Source organism: Ranitomeya variabilis, chromosome 6, assembly GCF_051348905.1.
Source record: "Ranitomeya variabilis isolate aRanVar5 chromosome 6, aRanVar5.hap1, whole genome shotgun sequence".
NCBI lineage: Eukaryota > Metazoa > Chordata > Amphibia > Anura > Dendrobatidae > Ranitomeya > Ranitomeya variabilis.
The window spans coordinates 16369625-16386610 of NC_135237.1; the positions used below are offsets into that span (position 1 = coordinate 16369625).

Genomic DNA, 16986 nt, shown 5'->3' on the forward strand with positions numbered 1-16986 from the left:
AATCGGAGAGATTCCACCCGGAGCACCTGGCTGGATGAGACAAACAAAAAGGTAACTTCAAATGTGCTCACTGCTCCTTTTGCCGGTTTCATGTAACCGATAAGATCCTTAGGCCGGAGTCACACTACAGCGAGATACGGCCGAGTCTCGCAGGTTAAAGCCAAGCTCTGGCACCGGCACTGCGGAGCGGAGCGGTGCGGAGCGTGCGGCTCCATGTGTTGCTGTGCGGCTCCATGTGTTGCTGTGCGGCCGCACGCTCCGCTCTGGAGTGCCGGTGCCAGAACTTGGCTTTAACCTGTGAGACTCGGCCGTATCTCGCTGTGTGTGATCTCGGCCTCCGAGTCGGGCCCATTACTCGGCAGCTCCAGGATTTCATCTCGCGCAGGACTCGTCTGGTAGTGTACGACGTTATCTTGTGTCCATGCAGTTTCTTTTACATCGGTTCCGGGAGCGTTCCAGATTCGTTATTAGGCTATGTGCACACGTTGCAGATTTACCGCGGATTTAGTGCGTTTTTACACCTGCGGATTCCTATTGTGGAGCAGGTGTAAACCGCACAAAGAATTGACATGCTGCGGAAAATACAACGCAGCGTTTCAGTGAGGTATTTTCCGCAGCATGAGCACTGCGGATTTGGTTTTCCATAGGTTTACATTGTACTGTACAACGCATGGAAAACTGCTTCGAATCTGCAGCGTCCAATCCACACCGTGTGCACATAGGCTTACAGGGAAAGGTTCCAGGCATCTAGTTGAGCACATGCAGGACAAGCATGCAGGGAATCCGGACATTTGCAGGACTGGAACAGGTTAATTTCCCTCCACAAGGGGGCGATCTCCATAAGCTTTTGTTGCAAAAAGAGTCCAGATGGATTCTGTGCACACGGGCGGCGGTCCCCCTATACAAACGGGCGCCAGTCCCCCCTGTGCACACGGGCGCCAGTCCCCCCTATACACACAGGCAGCGGTCCCCCTATACACACGGGCGCCGGTCCCCCCTATACACACGGGCAGCAGGTCCCCCTATACACACGGGCGCCTGGCGGGTCCCCCCTATACACACGGGCAGCGGGTCCCCCTATACACACGGGCGCCGGTCCCCTCTGTGCACACAGGCAGCGGTCCCCCTATACAAACGGGCGCCAGTCCCCCCTATACACACGGGCGCCGGTCCCCCCTATACAAACGGGCGCCGGTCCCCCCAATACACACGGGTGCCGATCCCCCTATACACACGGACGCCGGTCCCCCCTATACACACGGGCAGCGGTCCCCCTATACAAACGGGCGCCGGTCCCCCCTGTGCACACGGGCGCCAGTCCCCCCTATACACACGGGCGCCGGTCCCCCCTATACACACAGGCGCCGGTCCCCTCTGTGCACACGGGCGCCAGTCCCCCCTATACAAACGGGCGCCGGTCCCCTCTGTGCACACAGGCAGCGGTCCCCCCTATACAAACGGGCGCCGGTCCCCTCTGTGCACACAGGCAGCGGTCCCCCTATACAAACGGGCGCCAGTCCCCCCAATACACACGGGTGCCGATCCCCCCTATACAAACGGGCGCCAGTCCCCCCAATACACACGGGCGCCGGTCCCCCCTATACACACGGGCAGCAGTCCCCCTATACAAACGGGCGCCGGTCCCCCCTGTGCACACGGGTGCCGGTCCCCCCAATACACACGGGTGCCGGTCCCCCCAATACACACGGGTGCCGATCCCCCCTATACACACGGACGCCGGTCCCCCCTATACACACGGGCAGCGGTCCCCCTATACAAACGGGCGCCGGTCCCCCCTGTGCACACGGGCGCCAGTCCCCCCTATACACACGGGCGCCGGTCCCCCCAATACACACGGGTGCCGATCCCCCCTATACACACGGACGCCGGTCCCCCCTATACACACGGGCGCCGGTCCCCCCAATACACACGGGCGCCGGTCCCCCCTATACACACGGACGCCAGTCCCCCCTATACACACGGGCGCCGGTCCCCCCAATACACACGGGCGCCGGTCCCCCCTATACACACGGGCAGCGGTCCCCCTATACAAACGTGCGCCGGTCCCCCCTGTGCACACGGGCGCCAGTCCCCCCTATACACACGGGCGCCGGTCCCCCCAATACACACGGGTGCCTATCCCCCCTATACACACGGACGCCGGTCCCCCCTATACACACGGGCAGCGGTCCCCCTATACAAACGGGTGCCAGTCCCCCCTATACACACGGGCGCCGGTCCCCCTGGACTAAATGATGAAATAGATATGACGGTATTTCTGTAGAAGAGTATTATATTATATTACACATTGGTTGTTTTTATTTATAGGTATATTTGCACATGTTTTTCTATGTTTTGCGGTTCATCTTCTGTGATTTTTTCCTGTTTTCCTGGGAGGAGGGACTCGGTGCTCCAGACCTCCTTGGTTGGAATCACCTGTGATTCATTCTGTACATCAGGGGCCTGTCATTTCCTGCTAGCACAGGACCCGTTGTTGCACAGCTAGCGCGATGGCTTTCCTGATGGTGAGTTCCTCCTTTTTTTCTTTGTTTTTGAACTCCTGTGTCCTGCTCAGTGGTGGTCGGGCTCGGCCTCGGCCTCCTCACCTCGGGCCTCCTCACCTCGGGCCTCCTCACCTCGGGCCTCCTCACCTCGGCCGTGTCTCTGAGCACTTGGAAGCAGGTTGGTTGGATGCAGCAGCGCAGACAATGAGGAGACGGTGGTACTTAACCAACATTATTTAACACAAAAATTAAAATCTATTAGTAAGTGTGTGTATATACAGTGTATATATATATATAATCAGTAAGCACTATATGGCGGGTTACAGTAACCGGTAATACAGATGTTATCACACACAATACGACTATATACAATATCTGCCATGTTCTGTTACATTCATCGCTCTTATCTAGCAGTTAATAATAATAATAATAATCTTTATTTTTATATAGCGCTAACATATTCCGCAGCGCTTTACAGTTTGCACACATTATCATCACTGTCCCTGATGGGGCTCACAATCTAAATTCCCTATCAGTATGTCTTTGGAATGTGGGAGGAAACCGGAGAACCCGGAGGAAACCCACACAAACACGGGGAGAACATACGAACCCAGGACTCCAGCGCTGCAAGGCTGCAGTGCTAACCACTGAGCCACCATACAGTGCTAACCACTGAGCCACCATACAGTGCTAACCACTGAGCCACCATACAGTGCTAACCACTGAGCCACCATACAGTGCTAACCACTGAGCCACCATACAGTGCTAACCACTGAGCCACCATACAGTGCTAACCACTGAGCCACCATACAGTGCTAACCACTGAGCCACCGTGCTTAAATGACTGTTAATGCCTTTATGTCTCAACTTCACCGGCGTCACTCTCCGTCAGCGCCACCATCAGGGCATTACTGCCCTAACTGGCGTATGGGGCCCGGAGAGCAGATGGGGGGCCCTACTGATCACTGGGCCCCAGGTCAGGATCCTGGTTGGCTTTCTGCACGGCAATAGTTGACAACTGCCAGCCAATCATAGGCCGGCAGCTGATGTCCGCGCCTCAGATGGATGAAGGGGAGGATGAATGCCACTGTACCCCAGTCAGGTAAGGAGTAACTTTTGTTTTATTTTTTACTTTTCTTGTAAAGCCGCACTATAGGGGCAGAAATAGGAGAACATATTGGTCCCGGAATGAGGCACAAGGGTCCAGGAATGAAACATGTGGGGTCCAGAATAAAGTTCATACGGGAGCAGGATGTTGGGCATTCTTACTGTAGAGGCTAATTAAGGGATATTATTACTGCTGTGATTTTTATTTTTAAGGGTACTGTCACACAGTCACACTTTGATCGCTACGACCATACGATTCGTGACGTTCTAGCGATATCGTTACGATATCGCAGTGTCTGACACGCAGCAGCGATCAGGGATCCTGCTGAGAATCGTACGTCGTAGCAGATCGTTTGGAACTTTCTTTCGTCGCTTGATCACCCGCTGACATCGCTGGATCATTGTGTGTGACAGCGATCCAGCGATGTCTTCGCTTGTAACCAGGGTAAACATCGGGTAACTAAGCGCAGGGCCGCGCTTAGTAACCCGATGTTTACCGTGGTTACCAGCGTAAAAGTAAAAAAAAACAAACAGTACATACTCACATTCCGGTGACTGTCCTCCGGCGTCTCAGCTTCTCTGCACTGTGAGCGCCGGCCAGCCAGAAAGCGAGCTCAGCGGTGACGCCTGCGTCACCGCTGTGCTTTCCGGCTCTGCTGCTTACACAGTGGAGAGAAGCAGAACGCCGGGGGACAGACACCGGAATGTAAGTATGTACTGTTTGTTTTTTTAACGTTTACTCTGGTAACCAGGGTAAACATCGGGTTACTAAGCGCGGCCCTGCGCTTAGTTACCCGATGTTTACCCTGGTTACCCGGGGACTTTGGCATCGCTCCAGCGCCGTGATTGCAAAGTGTGACCGCAGTCTACGACGCTGGAGCGATAATCGTACGACGCTGCGACGTCACGAATCGTGCCGTCGTAGCGACGAAAATTGCATTGTGTGACGGTACCCTAAGGATGGTGTTTTCAGTGGGGTGAGGTCCTATTACTGTGCAGGGCGACACTGTTGCTTTTTTTCTTCATCTGGTGTAGTGTGTAAGTTGGGGAATGTGTTCTAGATAACTGTGTAAGGCTATGTGCCCACGTTGTGGATTAGGTTTAGGAATTTTTGGTGCGGATTCTGCATCTCTTGGAAGAAAACGCAGCTGCGGATTTGACGCGTTTTTTTGTGCAGATTTTTTTGCGGATTTACTGTGGTTTTTTACCCCTGTGGATTTCTAGAATGGAATGGGTACAAAAACGCTGCAGATCCGCAAAGAAGAAGTGACATGCTACTTCTTTTAATCCACAGCGTTTCCACATGTAATTTTCCGCACCATCAGCACTTGCGGATCTGCAGCGTTTCTGCACCGCAAAAAACGCTGCTGATCCGCAGGAAATCCGCAACATGTGCACATACCCTTATATTCTGCAGAGAGGAGTCCTGGCTGGAAGAGGTGATGGCAGTCTCTGCTGGATGAAGAAGAAAAGAGAAGATGAAGGACTTCAAATACAGAGGTCACTGGTGAGTCAGTGTGTTACCTGTACACTGACAATAAATACAGAGCTCCTGTGTATAATGTCACTGGTGATCCCTGTATTACCTGTATACTTGCACTATACACTATATACAGAGCTCCTGTGTATGATGTCACCGGTGATCACAGTATTACCTGTACATTATATGCAGAGCTCCTGTGTATGTCACTGGTGATCCCTGTATACTGACAGTATATACAGAGCTCCTGTGTATAATGTCACTGGTGATCCCTGTATTACCTGTATACTGACACTATATACAGAGCTCCTGTGTATAATGTCACTGGACATCACTGTATCACCTGTACATTTACATTGCATACTGTGTACAGAGCTCTTGTGTATAATGGCACTTATGTTAATATTAATTTTTGACAAAAGCCAACCTTGCGGATACATTCATGTGTATACCAATCCCTTCTTCAAAAAGTGCCCATAGCACTTAAAGGGGAGGGGGAGGGGCAAACTCCCACATTAATATAATCCTATAAGCTTACCAAGAGCATAATGCCCCATAATAGACATAACGTGATCAGTTTAGTAAAAAAGTATAAACTTTATTAACATGATACAATATTTTTAAGACAACAGTACTTCAATAATTATAAGTGATGAGGATCAATAGATGAAAAGATGGACAATTTCAACAGAGGAACCCACATTAAAATATGTAACGGTGCAACCAGAGACAGCAAAAAGTATAATGCTAGGTATTATAGGGCATACAAAAAGTCTTGGAGATGTCAGAGGTGAGCACAGTTAGCCCTGTCCGGACCAATATGGAGTTACTAATAAAAATTAGGGACTAACTATCCTCTCCTGTAACTTCCCTCCCATGTTGCACTTAGCCCATTTAAAGTCAGAAAAGGCTCATGAATACAAAATGCCGTAAGTGTTGCTTACCCATGTGTGGTTCAGCGCTGAGTATGTCCACCACATGCCCCGACGTGCGTTTCGCGTACTGAGCTTCCTCACGGGGGGCATACTCAGCACTGAACCACATGGGAGGGAAGTTACAGGAGAGGATAGTTAGTCCCTAATTTTTATTAGTAACTCCATATTGGTCTGCACAGGGCTAACTGTGCTCACCCCTGACATCTCCAAGACTTTTTGTATGTCCTATAATACCTAGCATTATACTTTGTGCTGTCTCTGGTTGCACCTTTACATATTTTAATGTGGGTTCCCCTGCTGAAATTGTCCATCTTTTCATCTATCGATCCTCATCACTTACAATATTTTTAAGACAACAGTATTTAAATAATTATATCATGTCAATAAAGTTTATACTTTTTTACTAAACTGATGACGTTATGTCTATTACGGGGCATTATGCTCTTGGTAAGCTTATAGGATTACGTTAATATTAGTATTGTGTTTTGCTTTTATTAATGATCAGTGTGCAGAAACAAGATTATATCTTAATTACCCAGACAACCATGTTTAGCAAACCTAGAAGAATTGACTTTTTATCTGTATGTTGGCTTTTGGATGTAGGTTGATTTCTGGTGGGCCAAGAAAACAGACTCAGGCCATGTGCACACGTTCAGTATTTTTCGCGTTTTTTCGCTATAAAAACGTGATTAAAATGCGAAAAAACAGCTATCATAAGCCTCCCATTATTTTCAGGGTATTCCGCATTTTTTGTGCAAATGTTGCATATTTTTCTGCGAAAAAATCGCATCACGGAAAAAAAAGCAACATGTTCATTAAATTTGCGGAATTGCGGGGATTCCGCACACCTAGGAGTGCATTGATCACGGGGCTATGCCCAACATGCGGGAAGTAAGCAGATTATGTGCGGTTGGTACCCAGGGTGGAGGAGAGGAGACTCTCCTCCACGGACTGGGCACCATATAATTGGTCAAAAAAAAAAAGAATTAAAATAGAAAATAGTCATATACTCACCTTCGATGGCCCCGCAGTCTTCCCGCCTCTCCGGTGCATGCTGCCGCTTCCGTTCCTATAGCTGGTTTCTGTGAAGGACCTGCGATGACGTCGCTGTCTTGTGATTGGTCGCGTGACCTCTCAACCGCTCACGTGACCGCGACGTCATCGAAGGTCCTGCACGCACACACCATCTATAGGAACGGACGCCGCTGAGGAGATCGGCTGTCTGCAGGTGAGTATAACCATTTTTTAAAAAAAATTATTTTTAAACATTCTATCTTTTACTATTGATGCTGCATAGGCTGCATCTATAGTAAAAAGTTGGTCACACTTGTCAAACAGTATGTTTGACAAGTGTGACCAACCTGTCAGTCAGTTTTCCAAGCGATGCTACAGATCGCTTGGAAAACTTTAGCATTCTGCAAGCTAATTCCGCTTGCAGAATGCTAAAAAAACCGCGAAAAAAACGAAAAAAAACGCAAAAAAAAAAATGCGGATTTCTTGCAGAAAATTTCCGGTTTTCTTCAGGAAATTTCTGCAAGAAATCCGGACGTGTGCACATACCCTTATGTTCGTGTGAGCCTGGAATATTGACTTGTAAGCTGACGTGATATAACAAAGTGTGCTCTTATCCTTGAGAATATCAGGTCTGCTAATATGCTAACTATGCATTGTGTTATGGAGCCAGTTTGTTGACTTTGAAAGCAGAAAGGGAAAATCGATGCAAATAGTTTAGATAAAGTAGCATTAAGGTACCGTCACATTAAGCGACGCTGCAGCGATAGCGACAGCAATGCCGATCGCTGCAGCGTCGCTGTTTGGTCGCTGGAGAGCTGTCACACAGACCGCTCTCCAGCGACCAACGATGCCGAGGTCCCCGGGTAACCAGGGTAAGCATCGGGTTGCTAAGCGCAGGGCCGCGCTTAGTAACCCGATGTTTACCCTGGTTACCAGCGTAAAAGTTAAAAAAACAAACAGTACATGCTCACCTGCGCGTCCCCCAGCCTCTGCTTCCTGACACTGACTGAGCTCCGGCCCTAACAGCAGAGCGGTGACGTCACCGCTGTTGCTTTCACTTTCAGTTTAGGGCCGGCGCTCAGTCAGTGTCAGGAAGCAGAGGCTGGGGGACGCGCTGGTGAGTATGTGCTGTTTGTTTTTTTAACTGTTACGCTGGTAACCAGGGTAAACATCGGGTTACTAAGCGCGGCCCTGCGCTTAGTAACCCGATGTTTACCCTGGTTACCAGTGTAAAATATCGCTGGTATCCTTGCTTTTGCTGTCAAACACGGCGATACACGGCGACCTAGCGACCAAATAAAGTGCAGACCTTCTAGCAGCGACCAGCAATTTCACAGCGGGATCCAGATCGCTGCTGCGTGTCAAATACAGCGATATCGCTATCCAGGTCGCTGCAACGTCACGGATTGCTGGCGATATCGCCTAGTGTGACGGTACCTTTACTTGAATATTTAATCACCATTGTTCCCCTTATCTGTGATGCTAGACTGAAGGACACTTGTTAGATCTAAAAATAGGTTACATGCCACTATATATAAAGACTTTTTCTTCTGATCCGAGTGACTCTTCAGGATCTCAGCTAAAGGTACGTCGGACATGGCTGAAAGAACACAAGACTGCTTAATTGACCATCACTGAAACCCCAGAGATGTCTTAAAAAATCCAGGTTGGGAAAATTGGTTCATCTGGCCACATACCTCATTTTTCTCGGTTCCTAAGCTTGTTGTTACCTCTTCGCTTTGGGGGCCTGCCAAAAGTGGGGAGCCACTGGTGGAGGTATGCTACACTGGAAGCAGCTTTAATCCCAGCAAGTCAGAGGAAGGATGAGACTCTAATTTGCACCATCTTGGGTATTTGCTAGGATTGTTCTGTTTGCTATTGTGTGTTGTGATACAATAAATTATTGCCACACTGTTTCACCCTCACCCTGTGTTGTCTGAGTAGTTTTATGTCTATTGGGCGAGAGAGCGGTCGTTCAGTAGTGAGAGCCCTGGTCCATGCAGTCTTGTTAAAGACAGCCGGGTCAGTGGATGAGAGCACCCACTGACCTCGTGTCTCCACAATCAGTAATGTAGTCCAGGTTTGGACTAGCCCATAGAGGAACAGGGGAATTGCCGGTGGGCCCCTGTTCATATCTGGGCCCCCAACCCCACTGTGTGGGCAGTATTTGGCATAATTCACTTGTTTCGCTGTGTACAGAAAGTGCAGCATCTCCTTAATTAACCAAACTACCCAATTTATTATTATATAAAGATATAGGTACATTTATGAACAAGGGTTGTGCAATATTTGTATGCAGGTGAAAAGTGGGCCCCCCCAAAGTCAATGTTACTGGTGGCACCCCAGTCCGACATTGAAGCAGTGTCTCACTATGTGGTGGTAATATGTAATCTGGTCAGGGTGTAGTGGTAATTCTCCCAGTATGTGGTGTTATTCTGTCACTATGTGGTCTGTTCATGGTGTGGCAGTATTTGCCAGTTGTATGTGGTATTATTTGGTCACTATGTGGTGGTAATATATGGTGTGACGATATTTGTTCCTTGTATGTGGTAGCATTGTTCATTTAAAAAAAATGTATGTGACACATTTCCTTAAAATAAATAAAAATATACAAAAAAAAAGTACTGTTTTTATTTTAAGAAATGTTTTTAATAGGTTAGAGTAGGGTCTGGCCAAAAGAGACTATCATGTCGTTGTGGCGGCTTTAAAAATTACTTTGGCCAAAACTAAACTTGATGGCTATGTATGTGATATGGTGTTCAATGGGAACTATTAACGTGTGTTTGCTGAAGACGTGGTGTGTTATGAACTGGTGGCCTAAGAGCAGCATGAGACGTACTCTGGAGAAGGTGGTACCTGTACTGACCGCAGACCCTGAACTTAACACCGCAACTAGAAGTAGCCGTGGAATGTACCTTTCACTCCCTAGACATCTCGACACAGCCGGAGGACTAATTACCCCTAGAGATAGTTTTCCCTTTTCTATCTTGCCTCAGAGAAAATCCCCAAAGGATAGACAGCCCCCCACAAATATTGACTGTGAGAGGAGAGGGGAAAAACATACACAGACTGAAATCAGAATTTAGCAAAGGAGGCCACTTCTAGCTAAATAGAAAGGATAGGACAGAGTACTATGTGGTCAGTATTAAAACACTAGAAAATATCCACCACAGAAAATACAAAATCTCCACATCTAACTAAAGATATGGAGGGTATATCTGCATCTCCAGAGATACCAGCTTGGCTAAACAAATCCTTATACAGACCAAGCTGGACAAGACAAAAACATGGAAAAGAACTGAACAATAAGGCCCACAGCATGTGGACAGCAAAAATCAAGGCCAGAACTTATCTTTGTTGAAATGAACAGCAAAGCAGGAGAGACCAGGCAGAGATGTGAATCCTCCAGGAACAATGGACAACTGGCACTGACTAAAGGGTCAAGCAAGACTAAATAGCCCAGTCAGAATTGCAAAAAGTGGACACACCTGATAAATGCTGCGATCCAGAGACAGCAGCGCTACCACTTATAACCACCGGAGGGAGCCCAAGAGCAGAATTCACAACAGTGGTGTGTTGTGAATTCTGCTCTTGGGCTCCCTCCGATGGTTATAAGTGGTAGCGCTGCTGTCTTTGGATCGCAGCATTCATCAGGTGTGTCCACTTATTGCAATTCTGACTGGGCTATTTAGTCTTGCTTGACCCTTTGGTTAGTGCCAGTTGTCCATTGTTTCCTGGAGGATTCACTTCCCTGCCTGGTCTCGCTTGCTGCTCATTTCAACAAAGATAAGTTCTGGCTTTGTTTTTTGCAGTCCACATGCTGTGGGCCTGATCGTTCAAGTTATTTTCCATGTTATCTCTGGAGATGCAGATATACCCTCCATGTCTTTAGTTAGATGTGGAGATTTTGTATTTTCTGTGGTGGATATTTTCTAGTGTTTTAATACTGACCGCATAGTACTCTGTCCTATCCTTTCTATTTAGCTAGAAGTGGCCTCCTTTGCTAAATTCTGATTTCAGTCTGTGTATGTTTTTCCCTCTCCTCTCACAGTCAATATTTGTGGGGGGCTGTCTATCCTTTGGGGATTTTCTCTGAGGCAAGATAGTTTTCCCTTTTCTATCTCTAGGGGTAATTAGTCCTCCGGCTGTGTCGAGATGTCTAGGGAGTGATAGGTACATTCCATGGCTACTTCTAGTTGCGGTGTTAAGTTCAGGGTCTGCGGTCAGTACAGGTACCACCTTCTCCAGAGTACATCTCATGCTGCTCCTAGGCCACCAGAACATAACAGTGGTGCACAAGTGGAGTTTTTCTAAGAGTGAGTGGTGAGACTGTGGAAGGTTCGAGGGTTGGAGGCAGAGCTGGGGTGGGGCCTGGGCAGAGTCTCAAGGGGATCTCATGGGGCTCTGAAATTCCTGGTTTCAGTACTAGGCCCATCCCATCAAAGTCTATGTAATAAACACCTCTGATCGTTCCACCGACCCTAGTGGGGGACACAGGTAATTCCCGCTAGGCCATAAGTCCTAGATATGCGAGTCACTAGGTATATAGTGTGATTGTCGGACTGGCCATCTCCATTACCTGAAGCATGGCCCCAGCCCACACACAGTACCATACATCTACACTGGAAGTAACAGCTCACAAGAACGGTCCTCTGCTACAGCCGGATTGTCTTCCGAGCCTGGTTCAGATCTGGTCATGGACTTCTACTGGAGCTGGTCACAGACTTCTACTGCCAAGGGAAGTCTTCCTCACAGCTCAGACCTTCTCTGACATCTGATCGCTGTCGGACCCTTTTGTGGTGATGGTGGCTGTAACCCCACCTAACAGCCATATGACCTGTTCTGGTGCCAAGTGCCTCTTCTTGGCCCAGCCTTTTATAATTATGTGCGACACAGGTGTCACCTGACCTGGTGTGGTCTTTAATCTCCCCCACTGGGTACATAGGTTCCCACTATTAGGTTCCAACTACAGTAATTCTTCCTTCACTTTCACTTTTGCCTATGATCAGCAGATGGTGGTGTTCACTTGCAATTACTCAGCTAGGCATCAACTTTACTTGCCCACTTCCTTACATTCCTCTCTTCTTTAAACTTGTCAGTCCTTGGGCAGAAAGTCTTTTTGCCTCAATGTTCTTCAGAGGTAGGCCAGATTTCCACAGTTCTTGCTCCCATTCCTGTGTCTCTTGCACTACGCCTTGCCAGAGGAAATCATCCTGTGCGTATCTGTAGGTCAGGAAGCCAGTGTGGACACACTGAGTTCTTTGAGGCCAATCTTGAGCTGTTTTTTCAGTAGTACTTTGAACTTCCGCATGAGGTACATGAAGTTCTACCCCTGGCTCTTCTCCACCAGGCCATCTGACCACACTTCACCATCAGGTCGCAGGCCTTGCATCTTTCTAGCCCTACAGCAGTCGAGAACATGGGGTGACACCCTCTTACACCATACCTCCTTCAGCTACATCAGGGAACCGTCTCCATTGCAACTGTGCATTAGGTGTGTGTAATGGGAGTAGTGAAACCACTGTGTCGTAGGCAGAGGACAGCCTTGACTGGCACAACTAGGCGAACACCTGACTCTTCACTAGAGCCCCTGATGGTGGGGTTAGACTTGCCTCCAGATGGACACCAGGTGCTACACCAGGACAGACCACAGATGCACATCAGCTGATCCTTAAGAGGCAGGGAGCTGGAAAGGCCCTGAAGGAGAGTACAACTGGTACAGGCAGGCAGAAACACAAGAGCAGCTGGTGCTGGTGGGAGAGGATGGTATAGAGGCAGGCAGGTGCAGGCTGGTAAATAGGTGAGCACGGCAGGAGCAGGTTGGTATACAGGTGAGCACAGCAGGGGCAGGCTGGTATGGCTGGAATACAGATGAGCACAGCCAGTGCGGGGTGGTATGGCTGGTATACGGGTGAGAACAGCAGATGCAGGCTGATATACAGGCACATACAGATGGGTGCAGGAAGACTAATTAGAACAGGGGACCTAAGAAGTAGGAAGCATGCAACAAGCGGAGTATGCAAGTTGCTCAGGAACCTCCCAACAGCTGGAGGTGCCTTAAATAATAAGTGTCTCCCAGCCATTGGCTGGGGACTAATGATGAGTATACTTGTTGCACGGGTGGTCTCCATGTATTGGTTAGTGTTCGGAAATTTAGTTTTCATCACCTCAGCTGAATGATTTACAGCTATTAGCCAGCCTGGGTACATGTGGGGGTTGCCTGGTTGCTAGGGAATCCCCACATGTAATCAAGCTGTCTAATAGCTGTAAATCATCTAGCTGGGGTAAGGAAATCTAAATCTCCGAGCAGTCATAAATACTCGGGAAAACCCGAGCAACAAGTATATTCGCTCATCACTACTGGGGACACTTTAGGAAGCAGTGCCTGGGGATCTGCGAGCCATGCGGACTCCAGGCATCAGCAGCAGGAGGAGTGGGGCAGGGGCCGTGGCAGTAAGTAGCCGTCCCTGCCAAGGGAGGGAGGAAGCATGCAGGGACGCCAGCGCTACAGTATGAATCCAACCTCTGCTTCTTCTCTGGAAGTGCCGGCATCTTCAACCTCCGTGGTGTACACCTGCCCCACCCGAGTCGCTTCTGGGCACCAAGGTAACGCAGACTTCTTCCTGCAGGCAAATGACACCATCTTCGTCACTCTTGGGCGTCCTGCTCCACAACTTCACCTTGCATTGGGTGAGTTTTCCCTTGGCTCACCATCCTGTTTCTTCTAGGCATTTGCCCGTCCTCTGCAGTCACTCTGCAACAGGCAGTCCTTCTGTCTCCACTTTCCCCTACGAGGCAGAGTGGCACCATGGACCGATTCTTCCTGGCGTGGCATTCCCTCCAGTAGGAGCGGGGCTTTCTTTTAGTGCTGCGCCCCTGTTTGTCAGTAACTGCCCTACTTCCTTTAGGACATTCATTCCCAATGTCACAGTGGGTCCACTTCTGATGGGGCTTTTCACCAGTATGATCCCCCTTCTCTCCCAAATTCTTCCCACAGACACGCATCTCCATACTTAGCATGCTGGCCACTAGGATAGGTAGCTGATTGACAGCTGTCAGTCGGATAATTGGGCCCCCTCTAGATCGTGCAACATTGGGGAAGTGTTGCCAGAAATATGTTTCTGGCATTTTGGTTACCTGGGACCCGGCATTCATTAATCCATACCTCCCAACTTTTGAAGATGGGAAAGAGGGACAAAGTTTGAGGCGCGCCACGGCAAATTTTAGGTCACGCCACTGACCACACCCATTCATAACTACTCACACCCATATCCACTTCCCAACCACACCCATTTAGCACTGCTGATCACACTGTTTCATATACAATAATTTTAAACAAAAATATGGCCACACAGTGCTCCATACTGTATAATGGCCACACATGATGCTCCATACTGTATAATGGCCACACATGATGCTCCATACTGTATAATGGCCCCACATGATGCTCCATACTGTATAATGACCCCACATGATGCTCCATACTGTATGACCCCACATGATGCTCCATACTGTATAATGACCGCACATGATGCTCCATACTGTATAATGACTCCACATGATGCTTAATACTGTATACTGACTGCACATGATGCTCCATACTGTATAATGGCCACACACAGTTCTCCATACTGTATACTGGCCGCACATGATGCTCCATACTGTATACTGGCCGCACATGATGCTCCATACTGTATACTGGCCGCACATGATGCTCCATACTGTATAATGACCGCACATGATGCTCCATACTGTATATTGGCCGCACATGATACATCGTACTGTATAATGGCCACACATAGCTACTCCTACACACGCAGCTGCGCTCCGTACACTTTGCACACACGGCTCCGCTCCGTACACACGGCTCCGCTCCGTACACACGCGCTCCGCTCCATACACCTCGTACACACGCGGCTCCACGCCTTACACCTCGTACACATTTAGCTCCGCTCCATACACCTCATACACACACGGCTCCGCTCCATACACCTCATACACACACGGCTCTGCTCCATACACCTCGTACACATTCAGCTCCGCTCCATACACCTCGTACACATTCAGCTCCGCTCCATACACCTCGTACACATTCAGCTCCGCTCCATACACCTCGTGCACATTCAGCTCCGCTCCATACACCTCGTGCACATTTAGCTCCGCTCCGTACACCTCATACACACACGGCTCCACTCCATACACCGCATACACACACGGCTCTGCTCCATACACCTCATACACATTCAGCTCTGCTCCATTCACCTCGTACACATTCAGCTCTGCTCCATACACCTCGTACACATTTAGCTCCGCTCCATACACCTCGTACACATTTAGCTCCGCTCTGTACACCTCATACACACACGGCTCCACTCCATACACCGCATACACACACGGCTCTGCTCCATACACCTCATACACATTCAGCTCTGCTCCATTCACCTCGTACACATTCAGCTCTGCTCCATACACCTCGTACACATTTAGCTCCGCTCCATACACCTCGTACACATTTAGCTCCGCTCCGTACACCTCATACACACACAGCTCCGCTCCGTACACCTCATACACACGGCTCCGCTCCATACACCTCATACACACACGGCTCCGCTCCATACACCTCATACACACACGGCTCCGCTCCATACACCTCATACACACACGGCTCCGCTCCATACACCTCATACACACACGGCTCCGCTCCATACACCTCGCACACACATGGCTTTGCTACATCCACACTGTAAACACCTCCTGACCCCACACATAAGGCAGTTTACTTACCTCATCCAGCAGCACCATGTGGCAAGTTGGCAACCAGCACAGCTGAGTTCTGCAATCCACGGATGTCCCGATCATGTGACCCCTGACTCCTCCCCTCCCTTGACCTCATCACAGGTCCTGTGCGCACAGAGCAGCCAATATGTGGTGTAAAGTTCTGCGGGTGCAGGGATGACCGGCTGATATGTACTGCACTGCATACGGAAGGGTAAGGGGCATGGCTTAACACAAGGGGGTGTGTCGGCTGCTTCTCCTGCTGTCTGCGGGAAGAATAGCGTCCCGTGCTGGACAGCGGGGCAAAGCATCAAAACCGGGACAGTCCCGCACAATGAGGGACGGCTGTGAGCTATGATTAAACAATTACGGTAATCCCCTGGCCATTTAACTCAGCCCACGTAGTGGGACTCTCAGAAATGATATTGTGGGAGCCTTCAGTCCTATGTCTTGTTGGACCTAGCCCCCCGGTGTACTCTCAGATCATGGGGCACATTAGTTTGATGGATGCCTTCACTGTTGGCTAGCCATACCACCATAGGGCTAACATTCAACTCTGCGCTCGTCTGGTGGGTGCGTAGAATTATACAGCTGTCCTCAGAGTGGATGATACCCCATCCAATTTCCCGCATCTCTTGTCATAACTCACGGACCCAATCTGTTTCGACATTGTGAGCCCCCAACGTGGCCACTTCATGGCTCCGGACCAGGCCCGATACAGTCGGAGCCTCTTGCTCTCGCTCCCTAGCTTCTGCTCCGACTTCGAAGAAGCTCAAGTTAGGATTGTAGTGTAAACTTTCTTTCAGGGCCTGCCTCAGGCAAGTGTCCCCCAGGCCTGTGACCAAACGATCATTCAATACTTCATCCAGCAATCCTGGTCCTCTATATTCTTCTTGGTGGAGTTAGCTGATACATCCTGCATAGCATTCACATATTGGGTCACAGTCACTCCACCTCTCTGGACCCGACGAAAGAGGCAAATGTGCAAATTACCTAAATTGGCCATGTCATCATGCATGTCTTCTAGAATCTTGTCAATGCAACCCTCTTCTCCCACTCTTGACACACTGATGGCAGCACCGCAGAAGAAATGCTAGCACAGGCTTCCAGTATCCGTTGTTTCAGATGCTGCACATCTCGTATCTTCACAGCATAGACAATTGCCTTCAGA

At 49.2% G+C, this 16986-nt stretch overlaps 1 protein-coding gene across 1 annotated transcript in view; it reads left to right on the forward strand.

Moving 5' to 3' along the window:
* Positions 1–2443: 2443 nt before the first annotated feature.
* LOC143781361 (uncharacterized) overlaps positions 2444–16986 on the forward strand; it is a 40083-nt gene continuing 25540 nt past the window's right edge. The window contains exon 1 of the mRNA XM_077267930.1: positions 2444–2525. Within this exon, the coding sequence (XP_077124045.1) occupies positions 2511–2525 (15 nt within the window). The 5' untranslated portion in view covers positions 2444–2510. The remainder of the gene's footprint in view (positions 2526–16986) is intronic.